General features: G+C 38.9%; 1 protein-coding gene across 49 annotated transcripts in view; it reads left to right on the forward strand.

The window, feature by feature from the left end:
• RIMS2 (regulating synaptic membrane exocytosis 2) overlaps nucleotides 1-17,056 on the forward strand; it is a 454,948-nt gene that overhangs the window by 218,603 nt on the left and 219,289 nt on the right. For 38 of the 49 annotated variants that reach the window (XM_089517761.1, XM_089517766.1, XM_089517768.1 and 35 more), the window contains 2 exons: nucleotides 14,619-14,827; nucleotides 16,273-16,392. In XM_089517761.1, coding sequence (XP_089373887.1) covers nucleotides 14,619-14,827; nucleotides 16,273-16,392 — 329 coding nt within the window. Of the gene's footprint in view, nucleotides 1-13,060; nucleotides 13,079-14,439; nucleotides 14,505-14,618; nucleotides 14,828-16,272; nucleotides 16,393-17,056 lie in introns of all 49 variants that reach the window. The other 11 variants (XM_089517782.1, XM_089517785.1, XM_089517813.1 and 8 more) reach the window with 2 other exon arrangements.

Genomic DNA, 17,056 nt, shown 5'->3' on the forward strand with positions numbered 1-17,056 from the left:
GACTTGCATTATAGATATACTGAGTTTACCTGTTTCCTTCATGAGATCCATTGGGTGTAATTGGGAAAGACATCTCACCAAAAATAAAGTTTCAGCCCTGTAGTACCATATATACTCAACTATAAGACGACCTCATGTGTAAGTTGAGGTCAGGTTTGGGGGCCAAAAATATGGATGTTGCCATGGCCCATGGATAGGTTGAGAGTAAAACTTGGAGGCTCATTCAGCATGTGTAGGTGTGTGTATGACAAGAGAAACTTTAATTGAATTTTTGCTTCGTCGTTTCAACTTTTGTTTCAGCCAGATGTGTGGGCGGGAGAGGATCTCTTAAACAAACAGCAATATCAATCAGTCACCCAGGACTCTTTCTGCATGGCTCTTTCTTGCTAAACTCCTATCTGCATGGCATGGGGAAATCTTAAAAAGCTGCTATCATATTTCCATTGTGACCTGTAAATAAGTCAACCAAGGATTTTGGGGTCAGTTTTTGGGCATAATTTTTTAGACTTATAGATGAGCATATACGGTAATTCAAAGCCAGTTTTCAAGACCGTATATATGGAGTATTACAAACAGAAAAATAGCTAGGGAAGGTGGGATAATGGGAGAATGTCTGTGTTGCTTCTTTGATTTTTTCATACTTTTCTTTTGTCATTAAACCAGCAGTTTATTCAACTTAGATCTTTACTAATTTTCTTTATATTATATAATTTTCTTAGACTACTTAAAATGCATATATGCTTCAAGTGAGATAAAAACATTTAATATTCACATCTCTGTACTAACTTCAAAATGGTTTTGGCATAGAGAAGATTGCTGATACCCATAGATACAAATCTATGTAATGTGTATAATCACACTTGAAATACTGTGTTATGGTCACTGCAGGCCAATAAGGATATTGTGTTTCAGATAAAAATACAGAAAAGGAGCAGTGAAAACCATCTGTGGACTACAGGAACTCTCTTACAAGGAAAGGATATATAACATTTGGTGATTGTTGTAGAGCTCTATAAAAGTATGCATGGTGTGGAGAAAGTGGATTTAGAAATTTTTCTTCTATCATAAGAATGGGGCCTCAGGTTATTTAATGCAGCCAAATAGTGGGAGATTCTGGAAAGACAAAAGGAAATATTTCTTCATACATGCAGTAATTAAATTATATGCAATTATGGTCACAAATTAAGAAATAGTATTATTCATAGAGAGTAAGGCTGACAATGACTGTTTGTTAGTCTTGGTGATGTCTCCATAGGCCAGAATAGTCCGGGATCAGCCTGGAGTATCCTAGCCCCAAAGCTGCCCTGACATATCCCTACTTACCAGGGGCCCTCTTTTCAGAGGCCTGGTGGCTGTTCACATGCGTATCCCACTGTGCTACCTGGCATAGATGCCACCATGTTGCAGCACTCACTCTGAGGTTTGAACATTGATCATATGGCTGGGCACCTCATTCTGATCTCAGAGCAAGTGACACATCACACTGTGGCATAGCAATAGCAATACATTTATACACCGCTTATCAGCGCACTTAAGCACTCCCTAAGCAGTTTACAAAGTGTAAGCTAATTGCCCCCAACAATCTGGGTACTCATTTTAGTGACCTCGGAATGATGCAAGCCTGAGTCAAACTTGAGCTCTCTTGCTGGTATTCTCGCAACCTTATGGTATATGAGTGAGTGGCTGCAGTACAGGCATTTAACCACTGCGCCACCAGGGCTCCTTCCATTGCAAATGCAAATAGCCACTCAGCACTGGAATTGAGAGCTTGAAATCATCTAGGAAGATTCAGAGCAAACAGTGAGTTTTTAAAAAATTGTTTGAAGAGGGTTATAAACTACGTTTGGTGTTGAATGGGCCAGGCATCATCCAAACTGTTCACACCAGCCTTGAGGATTGGGTCCTGTGTTGTCTGGTTTCTCCAGCAAGCAAACGATGGGAGGCCTTTTTGTTTGGCACATGTAGACTGGGCATATATTATCATCATGACATAATGCAGAATACCTATAGATGAGTGATTCCTAAACTCTGGTCCTCCAGATGTTTTGGACTTCAGTTCCCAGAAGCTTCAGTCATCTTGGCCAGTGGTCTGAGATTCTGGGAGCTGAAGTCCAAAACACTGGAAGGCCAGAGTTTGGGAATCACTGCTATAGATGCTAATTGCTGGTATACAACGCTGCCAGAGGGTTCTTTCTAACAGACACAATATCAAAACAATCCTAACAATGAATTATGTCTCTTTGTGCAAAAATTAGTAGTCATTGCTTGAAAAAAAAAACTGAAATAAGATTAAATTATGCAAATACTGTATACCAAAAAGTAAATTTTAGTTCTGTCCCCAAATAAATTTCAACTAGAAGGCTGCTGTTGTTTGGCTTGAATAAAATAATAAATAAATTGAAGAGTGTACTTTGACATGATGATGTGCTTGTCATATTTGACATCCAGTCAGGTTTGACTTTCATTTTGATGGTTAACAATGCTGAAAACCCTGACTCACAAAAGTATGTAGTAGCAAATGGAATTAGGGATCTTATAACTTACTTAGTCAGGCAAGGCTAAGCTTGTGTGAAGGAACACCAGAATTTTCTAAGGGTCTTCAAGTTGAATGTATGTCTCATCATTTCTTTTGTCTTCAAGTCAGTGAGTTCATCTTTGGCAAGGTCTGCAGTACTGATGCTATCTTATGTTAGTAAAGAAGCATTACAAATCCACATTTGTTTTAATGGCCAGCTACTGCTCATACACCAGTTTTAATTTCTTTATGTTATATGATGATGGTTTAACATTACCTGACTTTGTACAATATCTTCCCATGCTACCCTTCACATATTGGGAGTAAATCAGTACCTTGATAACATAATTTAGTAGCAATTATTTTCAAAGGATCATGAAGGAAATAGATTTTTTTTTGGCCTGGATCATGAACCCCCAACAGACCTATAAGCCCAGGTGAAGCACTGCAAGGCAGGGTTCTGTCCTATTTGACAGCAGCTGTGGTTAGGTCTTCTCTTTTGGGAGGGGAGCTCTCTGAATTCTACTTAATTAGACAATCATTGGCCTGTCTCCAATATCCCATTTTTAGGGCAAGTTCTGGAGCATGTTATGGCCTTCCAACTCCAGGGGTTCCTAGATAAAATTTATTATCTAGATTCATATCAATTTGGCTTCAGGCAGGGACAAAGACAATTTTGGTTACCTTGGTGAATGACCTATGCAAGAAACTGGGCAAGGGAAGTGTGTCCCTGTTGGTTTTGCTAGACCTTTCAGCAGCTTTTAGTACCTTTTTGACTGCCTTTCTGGGATGCGACTTGGGGCATTGTTTTACAATGGCAATTGCATTGGCTACCAATCCATTTCTGAGCACAATTCAAAATACTGGTTTTGACCTGTAAAGCCCTATCCAGACTATCCAGATTATCTGAAAGCTTCTATTTCCCCATATGAACCTACTCCTTCAGAGGAGGACTTTCTATCTATTCCACCATCCTGCTTGGCTCAGCTAATGAGGACATGGAAGAGAGCTTTCTTAGTGACTGCTCCTAGATATTAGCCTTGGCTGACCAGGGTGGAATGATATGCAACTGGATACTGTTTTAATTTGCAATGTGTATCTTAAATGTTTAATTGTTTTAATTTTTCATGTTTCAAAACCAGTGTTTTAACTAAATGTGCTATTTAATGCTTTTTAGCTGTTATACTTCATATGGTTTTAGATCCACTGTTTTATTTATACTATAAGCTTCTTTGAATCCCATTTGAAAGAAAAGCAGAATATAAACAAATAAATAATACTGAGACCTCTTTAAAGAATGCTGGCCTGGGGGTGGAGTTGGGGCATGGCATCCATACGAAGCATACCCCGACTCCGCCCCCATGGCAGTGTGATGCTGTACACCACTCCACACAAGCTTTGCAATTCAACAGCATATGGTGTCAGAGTGCTCCTCTGGCACTGCATTTACATGACACAGCCCAAAGGAGCACCTTAAAGCCATGGTGCTGCAGCTATCACGGTTGCCACCCTGGAAAGGCCAGATCAATAATAATAATAATAATAATAATAATAATAATAATAATAATAATAGGATTTATTTATATACCGCCCAATCACTGGGAATCCAAGCGGTTTACAACAGAGGGGATAATAGACGGTTCCCTTCCCTCAGGCTTACAATCTAAAAGACATGACACAAAAGGAGAAGGGGAGGGGGGAGGGAATCAGGTCCAGCAGTTATTCTCTCCCTCTGAGGCCTGGACCAAGGCAGATGGACTGGAGGGAGGGCTCTTCTTCTTCCAGGCAGGCCTGTTGGAGCTAGCCTGCCTCTCTCCCCCTCAAGATGGTGGATGAAGGGAGGGCTTGTCTTCTTCCAGATCAGGGCTGCGGCATGCAGTTTCTGTGGCCCTGATCTGGTGCACCTGGCGGTGGCTACAGGCCACTCCTTAGGGGTATCTGCACAGCCTCTGAGTGACTTAAATTTAGGACAGTGGGACCTTGGTATCCACGGACTTGTCATCCATCAATTTGAGCATCAGCAGATGGCAAGCCTCCGTTGTCCTCAATGGTAGTGCATGCACACAGTTGTGCTGTCATTGGGGACAGCTGCATTGAAGTCCTCCCTCCCTCCCTCCCCAAGGTTTCTGCCCAAGGTTTGGTTTTGGGGGCAGTTTCAAAAGTGAATGCTGGAGCCCCATCGGCTGGAGGGAGCCAGAGTCAGGGCTTTTGTCTCAGAGCCTGGAGGGGGGCTCCAAGACCCAAGCCCTGGCTCTGGCTCCCTCTGGCCGATGGCGCTCCAGCCTCCACCTCCGACCCGCCCCCCAAAGCCAAGCCTGGGGCAGAAGTTTCGAAAGGTGAGGGAGGGGGAAGAGAGGAAAGAAGGGAGAAGGAGGGAGGGAGGACTTCAGTGTATTTGTCCCTAATGGTGGCGCAACCACATGGCTGTGCTGCCATTAGGGACAATGAGACTTGAGCATCCACGGATTTTGGTATTTGTGTGGGGGTGGGTGGGTTTCAGAACGGATCACTCACAGATATTATATTTCGTACTAAATTTATTTCATTTAAACTTGTATTTTTAGCTGTTTTTAAGAGTGACAATATTGCAGGATGAAGAGATTTATCCACTGCTCAAAACTTTCAAATGATTTGTCTGCAGGGTTGTTGGATTCAGGAGTGAGGAGCTAGTGTTCTCCAGACAGTGTTGTATTGCAGCTCCCCTTCTTCCCACACCCTTGGTCAGACTAGCTGGAGTTAATGAGAGTTGCAATTCAACAGCATCTGGAGGACCAGAGGTTTCTCTACAGCAAAGCATTTAAAGATTCCAAAGAGAGAGAATACCTTTCCTTTAATGCCTACTGTTTATACCGAGGTGGCTAACTGTGGGAGATTAGGAGGGATGCACAACCCCCCCCCCCAGAAGTCCTGAGGGTGCATTGCCACTGCAACATAAATAAATAAACACCCCCCCCCCCAACACCATTCTATTCAAAACAGAAAGTTTTGAAAATCACTTCCATTTTTATTTCCAGTTTTTAAAAAGACAGTCTCTAAAGTGCTTGGAGCCATTAAATGTCAGTAGGCATGGTATACTAAGCCTTAGGCAAGTTCAGAATTTTCTATTTTAATCGTCTCTGTCCTATTTTCTAAGCTGCAAGGTGTACTACTTCTAAACTGATGTTGCCTTGGATGGTTTTTGCATAGTTGGCACAGAGAATCTAAGACATACCGTATACAGTTGGCCCTTCTTATACGCTGATTTTTTATACACGGATTCAAACATCCACGGTTGAAAATGTTCCAAAAAATATAAATTTCAAATATCAAACCTTGATTTTCCATTTTTTATAAGGGACACCATTTTGCTATATCATTATATTTAATGGGACTTGAACATACACGGATTTTGTTATACACGGGGGATCTTGGAACCAAACCCCAGCGTATAACAATGATCCACTGTATACTCAATTATAAGTCGAACTCATGTATAAGTTGAGAGCAGGTTTTGGTACCAAAATTATGGATTTTGATCTGACCCGTGGAGAAGTCGAGGGACGTAACAAAGGATATAAAGGATGAAGCTAAGGAAAACAATGCCATAAAATTTACAAAGTTCTGGCAGGCATAACTGTTTGTGGTTTTCCAATCTAGGCATTCAAAAAGGTCAGAAGTGGAGCCATGGTGGACAGAATAGAAAGGGTTGGTGCTTCTTTTAAGTACTCCTGCTATGGACTAAGCTCTCTTCTTTTTGCCACTCTACTCAGAGAAAGAGAGTAGCTCCTTTATGGATGTCAACCCAGTTTTTTGGGGTCAATTTTTTGACTAAAATGTCTAGATTTATACATGAGTATATACAGTACATACTCACCTATTGTGTGAATTCATATATACTGGAGCATTTCTTCCCTTTTTAGATCATCTTTATACTTTACTCAAATAGTGCATAAGCGCACACACACACACAGAGACGGAAGTAGTGAGAAACAAATTCCTTTTAAAAATATTATGTATGATTGGTGTATATAGTATACTGTATTAACTACAGGAAGCCATGCCCATAACTGGCTTATAGTATGGTTAGTAAATATTGCTGTCATACGTTATAAGGAAGAGAATGGATACATATGGTACACAGATGTGTAGCAGTTCCACATCATATGGAAATTCTCTTTCCATTTGTTTTACTGGAGAAGAACTGTCAGATTTTAGATCAAGTGAGGTCCAATGAGAAATGTACATTCAATTTAAACATTCCCCCATTTATCTTATTGAATGATATTGTAGGTATATTCAAAAGTATACAGTCGCCCCTCCTAATGCATGAATCTGGGATCCGCACCCTTGAATATGCGTGGAGGGGCAACCTCTGCTGTTTGCAATAGTGTGCACGCCCAGGGGCACACTCCATTCAAGGCTATGGGGTCTGAGCCTTTGTTTTTGTGTGTGTGTGTGTGAGAATGGATCCTCCCCAAAAATGGAGGGCCAACTGTATATTAAAAACTTGAGACAAACACATATAGTTTGTTTGGTTGCCTTAGTGCTGACCTTACCTAGGAATAAGCAGAGTCAAGGAATAAAGGAACAGGGTCATGCAGTTCTGAAGTGTGGTTAGAGTCAATTTGGCAAAAGATCATTGTTTGCAGACAGGTTGGTGCTAAACATGTGGGACTAAATCCAATGTTGTCTTGGCACTCGCATTGGTGGTCTCTCCCCAATCCTTTCACCATGCAATCCCCTGTGCCGCCTCTAAACTGGTTCCAGAATATTTCTTACCACGCCAGAGCGATTTGTGGAACACATAGAACGCTACAGTGGAAAGTGACCATTTCCCCATCCCAGATTTAATCATTCTGTTAGTTGAGATCTACCATTGATCCCATCCCTTGTAAAGGATGTGTGAGTGGAGATTTGTTTGAGGAATATTTTATGTTTTTCAGAAGAAACCTTGTAGTATCTACTTTTATTGTCAGCCAGGCTCTGAAATCAGAGGCTTTGCGGACAACAGATGAAATGCATTTTTGAGGAAATAATTTTTTATGGCTCCCTATTATCATTTCACCACTTTGAAACAGCCCCCCATGTGTTTAGAACAACCTGCTTTCTGACACACAAGTGTGTCACCACTATCTCGATTGAGTATGTACACAGATTTGAGCATGATTCCAGCCACAAATAATACTTACATAGTTATTTGACCAGCAAACAACAGGTTTTTTTGTTCTCAGTTTTTGTCAATTATACCATACATAAATCAGTTTTTGAATCTTGTAGGTTGATCACAACCTGTGCAAATTATATGTGCAAATTAGTTAAGAAAGCTACTGTTAATGCTGTTTGGAAAAGTAGGCCAAGAAAAGATGTGCAACGGTACTGAACAAAGTGATTGCTTACAGTGAACTAGTCCTGTGTAGACTGCACTCCTTAGAATCAGAGGACCTAAAGATGGTACTGCATGTGCTGGTAACCTCAAGGCCGGACTTCTGCAATGCGCTATACATAGGGATACCTTTTTACCAAGTCTGGAAACTTCAACTGTTTCAGAATATGACACCCAGACTGGTTATGGGCACATCCACAAGTGATGAGGGCCAGTGTGGTGTAATGGTTTGAGTGTTGGATTAGGACACTGAGAGACCAGGGTTTGAATCCTGGCTCAGCCATGGAGACCCGCTGGGTGACCTTGGGCAAGTCACACTCTTGCAGCCTCACAGGATGGCAATGGCAAGTCCCCCTCTGAAGAAACTTGCCAAGAAAACCCCATGATAGATTCGCTTTAGGGTTGCCATAAGTCAGAAATGACTTGAAAGCACACAACAGCAACAGGAATGATCACTTTACATCCATCTTAAAATTACATCACTGGCTGCCAATTAGTTTCCAGGCAAATTACAAAGTGTTGGTTATTACCTAGTTTGGGTCTAGATTACCTACAGGATCACCTTCTCCTGAACAATCCACTATGGTCCTCTGGGAAATGTTTGGCCAGGACTAGACTAGCAATGGTTTCCCAGATAACCTTTTTATCTGCTGTGGAATGACTTGCTGGAAGAGATATGACAGCTTAAAATGCTGATTGCATTTAAAATAGCATTAAAGACATACGTCTACCGGCATACCTGCCAGTCAATTTTAAATCATGACTTTTTAATTTGTATACGTGCCCTAATGAGTGTATTTTAATGGTTTTATAGTATTGTATTTTAACTCTGGGTTTATGTGTTTTTAGTTGTGTTTTGTATTTTAATGTGTTGCACTCCACCTTGAGCCATGTGTGTGTGTGAGAGAGTTTGGCTTCAAGAAGTACAATTAAATATTTATAAGTATTTGGCCCTATAAAGCCCTTTCAACAGCTATAGCAATAACTAAAGCACATTCAAAATTAAAATATTTTGTATTCAAAATTTTGTGTGAATCTGTATGTGACTTAGAAAATATATTTTAAGTTCATATTGATTTTTAAAAAGAATATCATTGTTTATTTCATGAGTCAACCCTGAAGCTATTTGATTTGTTAGTCAGTTACCTTGTGCTGGAAGCCAAGTTTTTAGATCAATTATCCTCTGGTGCTACGGCTCCCACGCGGACCAAGCGGCGGCGGCCTGTAACCCGCCTGAGTATAGTTTAGAATTAATGTTTTAATTATGTAGTCAAAGCAATGTTAATATGGGTTTGTTGTTTCTTGTTGTGTGCCTTTAAGTCATTTTCAACTTCTGGTGAGCCTAAGGCCAACCTATTATGTTTTTTTCTTAGCAAGTTTCTTTACCTTACTTTTATCACTTTTTGTTATTGTTCTTTAACACTGTTGTAAAAACATAATGTGGGGTAGCACAGAATATTGATGTGTGGATATCAGATTTGTACATACTCCATACCTAGAGGATGGCCAACACATGCAGAATTACTCACAGTCCTTGGATGTAGCAGTTTGACACCACTTTAATGGCTGTGGCTCCATCCTGTGGAATCCTGGGATCTATAGTTTGGTGAGGTATTTAGCCCGATCTGTCTGAGAGCTCTGGTGCTTCACCAAACTACAAATCCTAGGATTCTGTCATGACTGTTAAAGCGGTATCAAACTGCTTTAATTCTGCAATGTAGCTACATCCCTTGTGTTAAATGGCAACGTTATGCAACTAACCTCAGGCACTATGGGAATGGTGAATGCAAAGTCAAATGAACATGTTCATCGATGCACAATTCACATCAGTGCACAATGACACAGCATCTCCACTTCTCTAACCTTGAACTGAGCATGGCTGCTCTGCGTGAGCCAAAAATGACCACCCACTTCCATTGGGTAAATTACACATTCATACACACCAACTGGATTCTAGCCTATATATATTCTAAACACAATTTCTGATCACACACAAAATGTAGCATTTCATTATTATTTTAAAAATTTAAAGAGCAGACCACACACACACACACACACGTTTATGTATGGTTGGTGAATGCAGAATGCAGGGGGGGCTAGGGGGGAGATTCCTGCCTCAGAAAGCTCTATGAAATCATATGGTCTCCATAAGTTAACAGGCAACCTGAAGGATTGTGTATTTACTTTTTAAGGAACCATTTTTGTACTGTTCACTTACAAGGCTGTTAGGTTGTGCTAGTTATATCCTTACTTATTGGAGAGGATCCTATGAGTTGTGTTCATTAACCTCTGTTAATGAAACAGAAGTTTGTTTAACAGAATGTCCATCTGTTTTTCTACAGGGAAACAACCTAGACTGTTAGACCACAGCCATCTAGACTGCTAGATTGTCTGCCCCCAGCTCCCCTTTCACTGGTAGTCAAAAAAACTTTTAATTTAGACAGACTTCTGGCTATTAACTGATTGCAGAAGAAAGATTTTGAATGGGGTTTGACCCTTTTATCCTCATTGTTATGCTTTAAATGCTTCTATAATGCTTTATGATAGTGCTGGTTTCATGAGGTATTTTGTTTAGTTATTTCTACTGTTATGTTTCAGTTTCAGATGTAATTTGTTTTAGTCTGTGATGTGAGCTTTCTTGGGTCTCATATTGGGAGAAAGGTGGGATATAAATAAAATAGGACAAACAAAACAAAACAAAACAAAGCTGTCCTGACTCAGCTTTAAGATGTCCAATGGGGGACCACACTTTCATCTCCAGGTTATGTGGTTCCATCGCTGAATTACTCTTACCAGTATGAAGTTTTTTCTAATGGTTACTCAGATTCTATCCTCCAGCAAATTAAACTCATTAGATGAGAGATAAATAACTCTTTTTTTCACTTAAATAGTACAGAAACAGTATCTTTAAGAATCCCTTACTGTTTGTTTGAGGCTTGTTTGAGGAGTGTTGTACAGCGTTTGGTCTGCATAATGACCGAAATGCAGAGCATAGTTTAACATAATTAAATCTGTGTTGGATTGTGGCTTTGTTTTCTGGCTGTCTTTGTTGGCTAAAGTTAGAGCAAAGAAATGTATTCAGGTCATAATTAGAAAGGAATTAATCAGTGTTATAGGTAACTAAAGTAGGAGTGATGGATCAGCTGGGGAAATGAGACTCTCTCATTTCAAAAATCCTACAAACCTCACAGGATTTAAAGCTCTGCCTTACTCAGCAAAAACAAACACCGAAAAATAGATTATATTATCTTGAAGCAACAACCCTGTCCTAAAGTTATAACTTGTGGTACATTATATATGGTAGTGGTATATCCAGTAATAACTAATGAAAGATGTGGGAAAGTTAATACAGAGGTATATCCAGAAAATTTCTCGTGGTGGAATCCAAAAGATTATGTCATGGAATGTGATTTTAATGCACACAAAGAACACATGATACTGCAACAAACACATGCATTTTGCTTGTGTTTATGCCAACATGTGAAACTCACATGCCATTACAGTTAGCTGATTTCTTGATGGAAGGCTCTTTATGCTTGTAGTCAGGAGGTGCTGCACAGTTGTTTTGATTATTTCTTCTTAGAGAATTTTCTTCAGTAAGGAAAAAAGTAATCTGAAAATTCCTATTTTTTTCAAATAAAAAAGAGAAGAAAAGGGAAAAAATTAAATGTATTTTCCCCATGGCTTCAAAATTTCCAGAAATTTCATTTATTTACCCTTCAAGATTTTTGGATGGGACCAGGAATTGTTTAGATCAAGCCTGTATGCAGCCCTGAGATACTAGAGGGCATGGTGGATGTGATGTTATTAGTACTACCTTATAGACGAAAAGTGAACTCTTTTCTTTGAAAGTGGATAATTACATATATACAGTCAGTCCTTATCCACAGATTTTTTTATCCATGGAGTCCAGCATCCATGGCTTGAAAATATTCCAAAAACATATAAATTCCAAATAGCAAACTTTGATTTTCCATTTTATATAGGGGATACTATTGTACTATGCCACTGAATTTAATGAAACTTAAGCATCCACGGATTTTGTGATCCACAAAGGGCCCTGGAACCAAACCCCACTGGATAACAAGGGCCCACTGTAATTGAAAAGGCATGAGAATAAGCAAGCTGTTAACCAGCATAGGGAAATTGCAAAATCTGCAAATGTAATAAATAAATAAACAAATAAATAAATCCATCCATCCATCCATCCATCCATCCATCCATCCATCCATCCATCTATCCATCCATCCATCCTTTGGAAATTAAACAAATTCAAAACAAGTCTCATCGGGCAGAAGCAAAAACAGTCAAACACCACCACCCCAGCAAATTTGGCTAGGGAAAAGGAATGAGTAATAGATGAGATACCTGAAATTGAGATACCTGCAGGGAAGACTTGATATTGAATACTGCGAAAATTTGTTACCAGTCCTGTTTGTGTTACTGAATGGATAAATCATCCCAATAGTATGACACCGCATATTGAACACTGCAAAAATGTGATCTCTTGCAGAGAGAAATGACCTGAAACTTGCAAGGATATATGGTGTTAGTGTAGAACTCTTAATCAAAGTATACTCGACAGATGGCCATCCAGCCTCTGCTTAAAGACCTTCAAGGAAGGAGACTCCACTACACTCCGAGGAAGTGTGTTCCACTGTCTAACAGTCCTTACTTTCTGACAGTAAGGGCTGTTCGACAATGGAACACACTCCCTCGGAATGTGGTGGAGTCTCCTTCCTTGAAGGTCTTTAAGCAGAGGCTGGATGGTCATCTGTCGGGTATGCTTTGATTGCGAGTTCCTGTATGGCAGGGGGTTGGACTGGAGGGCCCTTGTGGTCTCTTCCAACTCTATGATTCTCTGATTCTAGAAGTGGCAGATTTCCTAAATAGTTCCCATGTTCCTTCTTATTTTATTCCCTACATCACTTACTTAGAAATCCTTGTATATGTTCAAAGCTTCCAGGATTGAAAAGGAGGAGGTAAATGAGATGTTTCTGTATTTCAGTTTGGTGCAATCTTTTCTTAATATTCTTTATAGAATGTAGATTACAACTACATATTTTATACATAGTTTTGAAAGATAATTTACATTAAATGCCGTTTGGCAGTTCCTAAATGTAAATGGATGTTTGCCCTAACAAAGTTTAATTCTAGAATTATTTTGTACCTTTTCTTAACAGTCTCTCATTTTTTCACAGGTATGTCTTCATTTTGAAAAACTAAAGCAGTATAGTGGGATATAGCATTACACTGTTTAGATGTATTGCTTTAGCTCAGGGGTTTAGACGTCTGCCTGAAAATAATTCACCCATTCAGTAGATTCACTTCCTCGGAGTGTAGTGGAGTCTCCTTCCTTGAAGGTCTATTGAATAGTGGGAGGTGAGAGGGATTATATTGAGTAAACAGGATACCACCCATGAACCTTGAACTTTCCATCTCATCACTGTTGCTATTTAATTAATATATTTAAATTAATACATAAGCAGAAACATCTTATTTTAAGGTTGTTTCAACCAAAATTCAGGTTTTTTGATGTATCACTACTGATACATTCATATCTCTGTAAAGTTACTAGGTGTTAAAAAGGCATATTACATGTGGTGCAAATATATCCATGCAGATTTCTAAACCCCTGATTATAGTTGTATATGTATTATTCGTACAATTATTATTATTGCTATTAAGAGAAAAATACAGTTGGTCCTCCTAATAGGCGAGCTTGCCTTCCACAGCTTTGAGCTCACATGGAAGGCATGTCCAGGCAGAAATAATGAGATGTGTACTCGCGCCTCACGCCCTGTGCACTGCCACAATCACGCACCCCATTATTTCCTATGGGGCTTGAGCATACACTCTTTTCCCCATATGCGGGGGGGGGGGTCCAGAATGGATCCCCCGCGTATGGGGAGGGCAGACTGTATTTTGCTTGAACAATATTTTGTTTGAACTTGTTAAAATTTCTTTTTAACAAGACAACCTCATTTTTTATATCATTGTTAAGAAAAATGATATACATTGCAGAGGGGTTGCTATAGTTGCCGCATTAGTTTTTAAGCTAGCAGTAAAACTAAAGTATCGTGCCACCTGATTGATTGCCAAATGTACTTTAGGCAACAGCCTGCTTCTTCCCACTTTCTGTGTCCTGGTGATTTTAGCAGAGCTTATTTTCAGTGTATTGATCTAAAAACACAGCTAAACCTCCTGAGATGTTCATCTCAATATCAGCATTGTTGAAATTAATAGAATACTCGAAGTGTTTTAGGATCTCAGCCACAACTTTCACCAGGTCATGTTTTAAATATATTTTAATGCCTCTTTCTTCATAAAGTGATGCCAATTACCCCAAAGAACAAGTACTTATAGGCACCTACACACTGGCTTTAGTACCTCGCATGTAATCATCCTTTTGGAATTTCTGCTATTTTCTAGAAAATAAGGTAGTTACTTAAAATCTTAAAAGACAGGATGATTTTACAAATTGCAAAGTCTATTATATCTTTGTCTGTCCTTTCTTTCACCTTTCCTTTACTGCACTATCTTGTCTGTCTGATTCTCACAGGAGACATGGATTACAACTGGGACCATACGTCTTGGCATAGCAGTGAGGCATCCCCTATGTCTTTGGTGAGACATGTGGAGCCTTACCATTCAGTTTCCTTTACCATTTCACATTTCCTTTGTTTTATTTACATCTTTGCATGTTTTCTTTTTTGTATCCTTTTTATCCTACACCTGTAGGGGACAGTCAAAGGGGAAAAAGAAAAACTAGTGAGCAGGGAGTTTTGTCGGACTCTAACACCTTATCTGAAAGACAAAAGAAAATGGTGTATTTTGGTGGCCACTCTTTGGAAGAGGACTTGGAATGGTCTGAGCCTCAGATTAAAGACTCTGGGGTAGACACGTGTAGTAGCACGACTCTAAATGAGGAGCATAGCCATAGTGAAAAGGTACTGGCTTTGTGGTGCCTGCATTTTAATCTGCTCATTTGGTCTTTGTTTGCTCTCTGTCACTCATTAAAACAGATAAAAAAAAGAAAGTTTAACATTTCTTAAGGTGCAGAAAAGAAAAACAAAACCACAACCATTGGATTGCTCTACTGTTTTCACTTTTGGAAGCACAAATAGAAAACATTATTTAGGCATTAAAAGGGGATATCACTTTTGTGGTCACACAATAGTATTGGTGATGTCACTTTCAACCATAAAGTGATTGAACAATAACATTTTTCCTGGGTTGGAGTGTTTGATTACTGCTATCATGTCCCTGGGGTTGAAATTAAATTAATAGTTTAATTCCCAGGTTGAGGGAAAAAGTTCCCAGGAAGAAAATTGCATCTATTTGCACAGAAAAGTTGTTTTTCTTTTTTCCCTTTCATTGTCATTGTCATGTTTGTTCATTCATTTTGTTGGTGTGTCATTTTTGTGCTTTATGGGGTAATATTTGTCTTTGTCATCTGCTTTGTGATTTGGGTTTGCGTTTGTTTTGTTTTTTTGGGGGGTTGCTTTCTGTTTGAGGTTTGTGATGAATCATATCAGTGGTGTTAAGGTATAATGAATGATGAATTTTATGCATGCTAATTTTGCATGCATGAGGGCTAGAAATCCTTGCACAGATGTGAAAAAGTGCTATGATTACACAAAACCAAATATGATTTAAATAGGTTTTAAATTGCGACGCAATGGCTGTGTCATAAACTAACAATGATATATATGTCATTCTTATAGCAGCACTCTGGTAAGTAAAAACAAACACTGATATAGTACTATGTCAACAATGATATATATCAGTGTTTGTGTTTGTTTACCACAGTGCTACTATAATGGGTTAACTATTCACATATAGTCATGTGGACTGTGAAATTACCACGTATTATCTCTCTTTAAAAGGATCTTAGTCTAATTGATTATTGCTATGAATTTTGGTACCTCTAGTTGGAAGCAGGTTCTGCTAAAATTGACGAGATTGCTTCCAAATTAGAACATATAGATTCAGGTTCTTAATAAAGTAATGTAATATTACAGTTTTGGAGTACTTGAGATCACATCTGAGTTATGTTTAGCTTTAACTCAACCTCTTTTTAGCCCGATAATTACTGTGTAATGTCTCACATTTCTCCTGTCTCTGTTCAGTGTGATGTTCTCTGTGTGCAAATAATCATATTCTTTAAAAAAATACATCGGAATTGATGAACTCATTTTTATGCTATGCAGATAAATCTGGAATTGTCATTTAGGAAAATAAGAGGAGTGACTGGCTAACCTAAAGCCAATAGTGTAATCATAGCTGTTTCACCATGCTTCAAACTGATAACTGCAAATAAAGTTTATGCTCAGGTGTTTCCCCCCAGAAACTGAATTTGACTTATTTTTTTCTTTTAACTATAATGTTATAGCATCCTGTAACCTGGCAGCCATCCAAAGATGGAGATCGTTTAATAGGTCGGATATTGTTAAACAAACGACTAAAAGATGGAAGTGTGCCTAGAGATTCTGGTGCAATGCTTGGATTGAAGGTTAGTAGTCATGTTTTTTCTAGTAGTTACAAGATACAGTTTAGATTCAAGAAACATAGTTTCATAGAATCACAGAATTGGAATGGACCACAAGATCCATCTAGTTCAATCCCCTGGTATGCAGGAATACACGATTAAAAAGTGTTCCAAAGAGATAGCCACCCACTCTCTTTTTAAAGGTCTCCAAATAAGAAGAGATTATAACATTCTAAGGCAGTCTATTCCAGTGTCCAACAACTCTTACCATCAGGAAGGCTTTCCTAATGTTTAGGTAAGTTCTTTTTTTCTAGTAATTTAACTACATCAGTTTGTGTTCTAATCTCTGGAGCAGCAGAGAAAACAAGCCAATTTCTTCAGATATTTAAAGATGTCACCTCTCAGTCTTTTCTTCTCCAGGCTAAATATAGCCAACCCCCTAAGTTTTCATCATTAGGTTTGGTTTCCAGAACTTTACCATTCTGGTCACCCTCCTTTGGACATGTTCCAATTTGACAATTTCCTTCTTGAACTGTGGTCCCCAGAAATGGACACAGTATTCCGGGCAAGGTCTGAAATTGCAGTACAAATAATAATAATAATAATAATAATAATAATAATAATAATAATAATTTTTACCCCTCCTCTCCAATTAGATCAAGGCAGCTAACAACATTAAAAGAGCAAT

This window comes from Sceloporus occidentalis, unplaced genomic scaffold, assembly GCF_023333645.1.
Source record: "Sceloporus occidentalis isolate IW3139 unplaced genomic scaffold, rSceOcc1.0.p SCAF_3, whole genome shotgun sequence".
Classification (NCBI taxonomy): Eukaryota; Metazoa; Chordata; class Lepidosauria; order Squamata; family Phrynosomatidae; genus Sceloporus; species Sceloporus occidentalis.